This window comes from Euprymna scolopes, chromosome 16 (genome assembly GCF_053919585.1).
Source record: "Euprymna scolopes isolate OS-2025 chromosome 16, ASM5391958v1, whole genome shotgun sequence".
In the NCBI taxonomy this organism is placed as follows: Eukaryota; Metazoa; Mollusca; class Cephalopoda; order Sepiida; family Sepiolidae; genus Euprymna; species Euprymna scolopes.
The window spans coordinates 64,958,321-64,968,496 of record NC_136497.1 but is presented as its reverse complement, the minus strand read 5'-3'; the positions used below and the strand labels follow the sequence as shown (position 1 = coordinate 64,968,496).

Below are 10,176 nucleotides of genomic sequence, written 5' to 3'. Positions count from 1 at the left end.
GTGTAAACATGGAATTTTCAAGGTTGTAGACAAAGACTCAATTTTTAAATATTAATGTGTGTAATAAATATTCTATCTTTATCAAAAACGTTGTTTGAGTATAATTTTTATGATAAATAATAGACATGAGAAGATTGAAAACTAGAAACAGAAAAGCAAGTTAGATATAATCATCCTTTGGTTAATAGAATGGAATTCATGTGATATAAATTAGAATTGTGTTGAGTATTGGTTACCAGTAAACAAAGAAAATGAAAAAATTATTATCGGTGTCTGTTGACTACACCCAAATTACATCCATTATAGAGATTTACTAAACAGAGTAATAACCTAGTATTATTACTACTATTATCATTCATAGTTGGTGTACTTGTGTAAATATGTACTAGAGAGGAGAGAAATCATGCAAGATATTGAAAGCATGTTTTGACCACCTAGAATTCGATTTGTCTATTTGAAAAAAAAAAAATTAAGTCTCTTTTGAAATGAGATTTATGCTGAGAGCAAAGTACTTAAGAAAAATAATGGCTGGCTAAACTATAGGCTTTTTATGTCCATAGATTTACCGCAGATTAGCCATTATCTATAGTAGCCTTTCTAGAGTTCCTAATGACATCTATATATATATATATATATATATATATATATATATTCCAGCAGATAAGCAGGGGAAGATCGGTCAGAGTTGGTCATCAGTGTCTCATGGTCAGTTGGGTTTGTGTGACCTGGAGAGAGAGAGATGAATCCTTGGACTGTAAACTTTTGTTTTGAAGTTTATCAAGTTAAGAACCCTAACCTGCAAGTCTTTTTAAATGACAATGATTGTATATGACAATGATTGTATTGTCTTTTGTTATAGCACTGACCAAGACGACACTGTAAGAATTCAATAACGATTTTGGATCAACATGACAAGCACCAACACACTGTCATACACGTTTTAGGATTAGTTCATAAAACGGAAAACATCTTGAAGTGATTAACAAGTGCAAGTAGGCTGTTACTCCAAACTACTCCAACACATTATAATGACAACTGTCCCCAAAAAATAAATTGCATAATTCTAGATTTGAATATCAACAATTCATTAAGAACATGGAGAGAAATGATATGATGGATGTGTAATATGAGTCTTAAATATAGGTTTAGATCAGATGATCTCAGACAGAGATTGAATCTGGATGATATAAAGGGTATATGTGAAGAACAGAACACTTGGTTGGTTTGCTCAGATTGAAAGAATGAATGACAGTTTTTTTAGATGAGGAGATGTTGAACAGTTAATGTAGCAGGGTCAGTTCACACGGTAAGATCAATGAAATATAGGAGAACAAAAATAAATTTCAGAAAAAAAAGGGATAAATAAAGACCTGGGTAGAGATAGGTTGGTTTAGAAATCAATTTCTAAAAGTCATCCAACACATAACAAAGTTCTGTGTCTTTTTTGCACATATTTCCCTCATCCAACACATGTAAAATGGATGCTAAACCGTATATGATTATGAGGAAACAAAATAATTTTGTTTGACCCCCAAATAAAAAAAATAAAAAATGAAAAAAATGACACAGTCACATAAAAAAAAAAATGGCTCAGTCACATCAGTCTCAGGTGGTACCATACAAAATGACTGTAATATACCAAGAAGGGGAAATTCCATAAAAATCTTCACTGGAAGAGTGCGGAGAGTATGAGGACCTTGGGGAGTTTTGTTGTCATGCAAATTCTAGAGAAAGTCAGTAGCGAAAAATAATGGTAACCAGCTGTTGCATTAGCATAAAATGATTTACAACAGTTATAGAAAAAATTGAAAGGTAGTGGAACTCTGAGGAGACTTTTTGTCACTCAGATTCCAGAGAACACTCCTTGTTACTGCTAGTGAGCATTCATTGATAATGATTCATGTTAAAAACTCCTAGTTAGCAAATAATAATAATAAAAGATTTACGTAAAGATCAAGACAATAGAAAAATGTGTAGAAGTAAACAGAGAAAGTTTATAATACAGACCCATCGATGAACCAGTATTCTTATAGTAAATTGTGACAAAAAAATTGACACCGTGAAAGTATATAAAGCAAATGTCAAAAAAAAGAAAAAAGTATAATTTTATAGATTATTGCTATAATTTTGCACTCAGTATAAAACGTGTATTTCAGATGATTGTGAGAAGGTAAGGAAACTTTTTTTCTTACCGATGATATATTGCTGCCCCCGTGAGAACCATTGAATAATCATTGGTCCATTTGGACGTGTAGCTCCACTTGGATCGTAGATCGTCCCAATAGTGATTGCGGGCAGGATAACCCACAATACGCTCAGGGAATTCTTTCCACACAGAAAAGGCAAAATCAATCTAAAATGAAATAAATAGATAATTTTCAAACATTTTTATTCAGTTTTAAATCAGAAATAATAATACATTGTAATTATGGATGAATCGAAAAGTTTTCATTTTTCTTTTTCAGCATGAAAAAAAATGATAAATAAAAATAACAGCTATTACAAACAAAAACAAGTGAAGCTTGCATGGTCCCCTGAGTGTGCACAGTGAACAAGGCATAAAAAAATGACTAAGTTCAGCATTTGCCCCCTCCCTCATTTAGCCCCAAAAGTCCCCAAGAGACGGCAAACCCTGTGAAAATGAACAAACTGTGCAGTTTTAGGCCTTGATATATGTAAATTTGAGTTCTGCGCTATGCAAAAAAAAAAAAAAGAAATGACTAAATTTTTCTCATGTGATTATTTATTTGTATTAATATTGTTCCATGTTTAGATTGGATTAAATAAATGATTCAATTAAAAAATCCCAGAAAATTACAAGCACCTGAAGATGGCCTAAGAGCACAATGGCCAAAACTTTGTGGAACTGACCACAACCCTGACAAGAAAAACAGCTTGAAACATGTAAAGAGGAATAGATTATCCAAGAAGTATTATCAAATGCATTCAGAAACTCCTACTTACTTCATCTGTAGTTAGGAGTACATCTTCATCCAAACTAAACACAGCATCAGTTTCTATATCTCTGTATGGAAAGAATCTGGAGCTGATTGTCTAAAATAAATAAATAATAAAAAATAAAATGTAAATACACAAGACATCAATCATGGCTGACAAATACATTAAATTTACAAATTAGATATGCATTTCATTTATTTTTACGCAAGCAATTTCTAAACGACAGGAGAGAAAGAAAGAGAATGGTTGGTGTATTAGATAGCAATTGTCTGCGAGATAATCTTGAGATTGCTATAAATATGTAAGTGATGATATTCAAACTAGATGAAACTTTGAACAGAATCTATTAGAAGAAAGTCGTATTTCCATCTGTCTGTTCACAATTTGCTTAATATGTACAAAAGCTACAATGTTTCACAAATTAATACTGAAAATGAAGGTTATTGGAAAGGAAATCTACATCACAAGAGTAATCTCATTAGCATATTACATTAAAGAAAATATATTTTAATAATTAGCTCTATGTTATTAATTATATGTGGCAATAAAATTATCTTCATTGTTTTATTTATATTTTTGTAAGCTGATTTATTTAATTCATATTTAACTTAATTTATATTTAATTCCAATTATTATTAGCCTACATTATCTTTAAAAACGAGAGTTTATTTATTTAGGTTCTAAGAGTTATTTCTCCTTTAAGCTATTCCCCCTTTAATTTTCATAGACGAAAATTGATGCATTTTATACTTGCATAAATCCAACATATGATCCACCTTCAGAAAAATTATAAGTTAGATTTGGTTTAGTTTGGTTGTTTTGTTTTATGACATATCAATCCTTTTTAGGTCATATAATGCTGAATCCTGTTATTTTGGAAACAATTTTTTATGCTTAAAGTTCTTTATATCTTCAAATATTTATTTGTAGAGTTTGGTTTGGTTGTTTTATGGCATATCAACCCATTTCGGTTTATTTAATACCGAATCCAGTTATTTTGGAAAAAGTATTCATGTTGCATCCAGTTATTTTATTTATTTATTTTTTTTTTACACAGTGATCACCACTTATCAAGGCCCGGAAGCCACTCAGGGATAAGGGTTATTGCAAGTACATTACGTTAGTGAGGAGATTTGCTGAAATGTTTACTTAAGGGGGCGGTTCATTAGGAATTTGTTAACATTGGACTTGAAGACATCCAAGTTGTAGTCTGGAGGGAAGCAGGCAGACAGAACAGAGTTCCACAGGCGTGCAGTTCTAAGAAAGAAGCTTTGTTCATGGAATCCGCGTTTTGATTCAGGCACAGATAAAGAGTGGGGGAAATTTTTCACAGTGGATTCAGCTAGACGGGTGTTTTTCGTGAAAGATTGGCGAGGGGGGGACCAGAGATTGGAGTTCAGACGAGCATCTGCCATGGAAATAACGATAAAACAAGGACAGGCTCGCAACGTCTCTTCTGTGGGAGAGAGGTTGCAGGGTAGAGAAAAGGGCATCCCCCACTAAGCCACGAAGTCTATTTTGTACTCTGTCAAGGCAGGATAGGCTGTTTTTAGCAGCTCCTGCCCAGATATGGCAGCAGTATTCCATCCTTGGACGTACTTGGCTTTTATATAGATAGAGAATTGCATCAGTAGTGAGATATCTTCTGGAGCGGTAGAAGGATCCCACCATCTTTCCAGCGACCTTGGCAACAGACTTGATGTACGTGTTCCATTTCAGATCAGGAGTAAAGGTCAAACCCAGAAGCTTGTCAAAACACGGGGCCTCACCCAGACGAGAGCCATCCATCACAATTGATGCCAGATGGGGATCAGAGCGTTGATGATGTAAGGATAGGAGTTTGGTTTTGGATGCATTAAAGGTAACCAGCCACATCTTCCCCCACTGAACCACGCGCTCGAGATCAGAGGAGAGAGAATCAGAGACAACTTTGTCATTTACAGCCTTTGATGTGTTGCCGTAGATGGTCATGTCATCAGCATAGATGTCAACGAATGATTTAAGTATGTGTTTAGGGAGGTCATTGATGTAGATCAGGAAGAGAGTTGGGCCCAGGATTGACCCCTGAGGGACTCCAGCATTTATATTGCAGGCCTCCGATTTTTGTCCATCTACCACTACTCTTATGAGCCTATCGGAGAGAAATGATTAAATGATTGAGAAAACATTTCCAGTTATACCGTAGCTGGAAATCTTGTGAAGTAGACCCTTATGCCATACATTGTCGAAGGCCTTTGATATGTTAAGAGCAATTGCCCTAGAAAGGAAGCCTTTGTCAAGAGATTCACTAATCCTGTGGGATATAACCGTCAGCACATCTGCGGTAGATCTTGCAGAGCGGAAACCATATTGTGTGTCACTAAGAAGGTTATTATTATTTCCTTTTATAGAAAGTTTTTATACTTCAAGCTCTTTATTTCTTCAATCACTAATGTGTAGTGTTTGGTTTGGTTTGGTTTATAGTGGATTTTATCGGTGTTGTTCCCTGCCCTGCAGAACATGAATGAGTTTTGCAATGGGAGAAGGAAAAAGGTTACAGTATTCATGCGCGGTACATTTTAAGTTAGGAAACCAGTCAGGAAGTGGGGGGGGATAGAAAGAGAAAGGGGGAATGGGAAGAAGGAAAAGTGGGGAAAGGTGAGTTTTTGTTTTTGCAGAAGGAAGTAGAAAAATAAAAAGCATCAATGTAAGGTGCATTTCATCTCAGGTAGCCAATATCTTCAGACAGCCTGATTTGGTTGCACCAGCATGTTAGGATATACATCTTAAATAGTATGTGCCTAAACCCTCCACCCGTCAATTTGGCAACGCTGGGTATATACAGCTAGTATATATATATATAAAAATAAAATTGTTTGTCTGTCGGCTATTTTTAGGTTATTAGACCTATGAACAAAGCTAATATCTTTTATTCCTCATCGCCTTTCATGCGCACCAATGTCATCTTATAAAAAAATAAATAAATAACATCATTGATTTAAAGCGAACAATAATTATCAGCCAGATCGCTAACCCACAAACATTTTGGGAAAAGGAAAGAAAACGATAAAGTTATTTCTTGTTTTACAAACATGAAGAAAAACGGATTAAAAGGCTTTCAGATGTAACATACGAACGTCTTACACAAAATGAGCCAACATTGAATTCTTTTCTAATGTTTTCAATAAGTTATGTTATTACAGACCTTTTCTAAAACAACAATTTCATATGACACAAATCTTGTTTGTTTTAATTGAGTCATGTTTGAATGGATTATTGTTCATCGAATTTTTGTTTCAGGTTTTGCAATTAAATAAAAGCAAGGCATTCAAAAAGAACCCTTTTTTTAGATAGTGGGCTGGGTAGATGCTTTGTTTTTATTTATTCATAGCATTTGGCATTCTCAAATGGTTACAAGCATGGGTCAGTGGAAAAGGTGGATACCCATTTCCACCTAACCCTTCTACTATGAGAGCCAGCTGAAAGTTTGCCCCCCCCCCCAGTGTCGATGAAAATAAAATCTATTTTAGAGGTCGGTTGTTCGAGAAGAGACGTTTTCCAGAGCTGCAAAAACAAAAAAGCCACAAAAACGTAGCAAGCGCTGGCCGGCGAAACTGTAAGGTTCAGCGGTTTGTCAGTTGGCCAGTCAGACATGTGCGCATCTTACTGCAGCTGATTTATGGGCATTGGCAGGATTCGACATACGCATATGTGCATGTGGAGTTACAATTGGAGAAGGTGTTGGTGAGAATAAGAGAGAGTGAGAGGAAAGCAAAAGTGTAGAGAAGGAGAAGAAATAAAAATGACAGTTTCAAATAGACATGGCAAAAAGCCAGCTTGAAGTGAGGGTTGTAGTACTCTGACATGACTGGGAAAGGTGGAAAAATTGACCACAGCTTCCTTGGCCACTCCCCACACATATTCATTTTAATGTACTAACAAGTTACCAATTACCAAGGCCCATAACTCGAGAATAAGAGTTAATAACTTTGTCAGAAGAACTGTTAAATAACATGAGGATTGGTAATAATGTTTAAAACTGGCCGTAAATCAGATTTAAGAAAATAACTCAATAAGAATTCCTAAACATTGGACTTGAAAACGATCATGCCATAGTCTGCTAGGTAAATAGTCCTGCGGTATTGTGTTCCACAGGCAAATAGTTCTTGAAAATTTTTAACAAAACTCATGGAAATTCTGTTTAGTTTTAAGTACACAGAAGGGAAAAATTTACAGTTGTTGCAGAGGATGAGTACTTGTAAATGTTTTACAAGGAGGAATCATAGATTGAAGCTCAGTCGAACACCTACAAGGTGGAACGATAAATTTGTCACTCTAGAAAAGACGACATGATTCCATTTCCGTTTGATGAAAACCGGTTTTCTATGTTTGTTGCAGACCATCTACTAGTTGGTCAGTTATGTACAAATTCCAAGAGCGATATAAGCTTTCTATCATGTCTGAAAGTGACACAATGTTCAACAAGGGAGATCAGAAATGCACCATTGTACAACTCATGCTCTCTACCAGTTCAAGTTATGACAACAGGATTATTGCCAGCACCCTCCAAATGCAAATCCGGATGGTTCAATGCTTGAGGGCACAGCTCAATGAAGTTTCCGACCATGGTTATGGTCTTTGGTGTGGTTTCAAGTGAGGGCCAGATCATGCCAATTCACATCTTCAAAGTTGGCTTGAAAGTCAACACCAAAGTGTACCTGACTGTGCTGAAGAATGTGGTGATCCCCTGGGTTTGGCAGCAGAACTGTGCACTGGCCCACAAGTCCAAAGAGACTCAGGCTTGGTTTCCCTCACTGACTCACCCTCCTCCCGACCTTAATCTGCTGGACTACTTCGTTTGGTCACACATCAAGAATATCACCAACATGACCTCTCACAACACCAAAGCTAGCGTGATCGCCGTCATCAGCCGAATATTTGCCGAGCTCCCACAAACACTTGTGGAAAAGGCATGTTTTCAATTCCGGACCTGTATTGAGGCAATGATTGAAGCTAAAGGCGGCTACATTGAATAGATGTCAGCTCTACTACATAATCAAGTTATCTGAATTTATTTTTTTCAATAAAAGTTTTAAAATAAATCTGTAGTGTTGTTTTCTTTAGGGCGACAAATTTATTGTTATGTCATCTCGAAATAAATGTTTTTTTACTGTCCACCTACTTTTTTTTTTTTTTTTAACTCATCCTGTATATATATATATATATATATATATATATATATATTTGAGGGTAAACAGTTACATTTGGTCGCTACAAACAGCCATTTGCTTTAGTTAATAAGACTTCGTCAGGCAACTCTGAACCATGCGACGCCATAGTTTGTAGCAACCAAATGTAACTGTTTACCCTTGAATAAATAATAAAATTTTTTGTTCTTGTAACACTAACAACCCTGTTGTAGTCATTAGTCTCCACTTTTGAACATCTCGAACTTGGTTGTTATATATATATATATATATATATATATATATATATATATATATATAGAGAGAGAGAGAGAGAGAGAGAGAATGAATGATAATTTATTCCTTTAATCGAGTTGACTTATACGATTCTTGACAGTATCTGTTTCGTAGTGCAAAATCAATCACTTAATTATTATATCAATCAGTGAATCTATTATGCCCTTAACTCATCAGAAGTTAAGGGGATAATAGATTCATTGATTGATATAATAATTAAGTGATTGATTTTGCATTACGAAACAGATACTGTCAAGAATTGTATATGTCAAGAAAGGAATAAATTTTAAGATGGTCAACATCATGAATTTTTGAATATAACTTTTTGTCATTTATTCTCTATATTGCTTTGTAATTACTTTGAGCTTCTTGAATAAGGATTGATATATATATTGTAAGAAAAATATATTTCTACATAAATATATATCTATAATATAAAGCTGTGTGTGTGTGTCTGGTCACGAATAGGCTCCTATATGGTTGACTATTATAGAAAACTGATTACATATAATGATAGAAGATGTATCAAGACATAGGAATGGGTATGTTTGATCTGGCAGAACAGTGGTTCATTAAAATTGTGGGGTCAGCGTTCACGCCTAGTCCACAAAGTATGGAAATATAAAATTTAAAAACAAAAAAAAAGAAAACGTTTACAAGTGTTTTTGATATAGATGTACATAATACTTTGATAAGTATATTTTAACTTAAATAGGGATGGTATAATAAAATTGTGGGGGTCTGCATTCGCGTCTGGCTTCCATAGAATGGAAATAGGCACAAACTTTAATAAAGACTTTTCATATCTATCGGCGTAAGTATACTTTGATAATTATGTTTCAGTTTTAAGAAATATGGTATAATAAAATTATGAGGGTGTCCGTTCGCGCCTGACCTCTATAGAATGGAAATATGTCACAAAGTTTAACAAGATTTTTTAATATAGATCCACAAAATATTGTGATAAGTGTTTTAGTGTGAACAGGTATAAATTATGGGGTTTATCTATTTTATTTTTACTTTCATCATATTTTGGTTTGGTTTTAATACCCCCAAATTCGAAGCTATCTCTTTACAACCCTTCCTTTTCATAACCTATCATCTATATATATAAAAGCGAAAATATATGTATGTATGTGTGTTCGCTTTTTCTGTATGTCTACAAAAGGCTTTTTTCAGAGAAGCGGTCGGTCGGTTCACAACTTTTTAAAACTTTTTATATCACATATAAATCGTAATATCTCACAGTTAACAACGAAGCTCGCCTGTCTATTAAATTTGCTCGATTTTGGGAAGATAAGCATTCAACATTTGTCGCTCGCCGCATGTGGGTTAGTCTTTTTCCTATAATATCTTGGGAAAATAAAAATAAAAAAAAGCGTTCCGCAGTAAATAAAATACTATCCCGCAGTCAAACTTGACCTCATTAACTCATTAAAACGGGCACCTGCCAAATCCAAGTAATTAAATACATTCAAATGTGTTTCCGTTAGCATCTCGCGGTGGGGCAATGGTTAACGTCTCATGTTTTTTTTGTTTTTTTTCACACTTTAATTTACAACTTTGCCTGAACGGTTCAGGTTCGATCCTCATACTTACTTTTTTTTAACCCCCCCCCCCCCGGGAGTTTCCACACACACCTCCAAACACCCGGCCAACGCCGGGTACCCCTCGCTAGTACTTTCATAAATCAGAGTCCACTTTTTGTAGGCTGTTTTTGAACCCAGTCAACGACGGGTAATTTTGCTAGTATATA

General features: G+C 34.9%; 1 protein-coding gene across 1 annotated transcript in view; it reads right to left on the bottom strand.

Moving 5' to 3' along the window:
- Positions 1 to 10,176, bottom strand: part of LOC145296001 (exostosin-1-like) — a 598,928-nt gene that overhangs the window by 13,102 nt on the left and 575,650 nt on the right. The window contains exons 7-8 of the mRNA XM_080142012.1: positions 2,965 to 3,054; positions 2,193 to 2,353 (exon numbers count right to left, since the gene is read on the bottom strand). Of these exons, the coding sequence (XP_079998138.1) occupies positions 2,193 to 2,353; positions 2,965 to 3,054 (251 nt within the window). The remainder of the gene's footprint in view (positions 1 to 2,192; positions 2,354 to 2,964; positions 3,055 to 10,176) is intronic.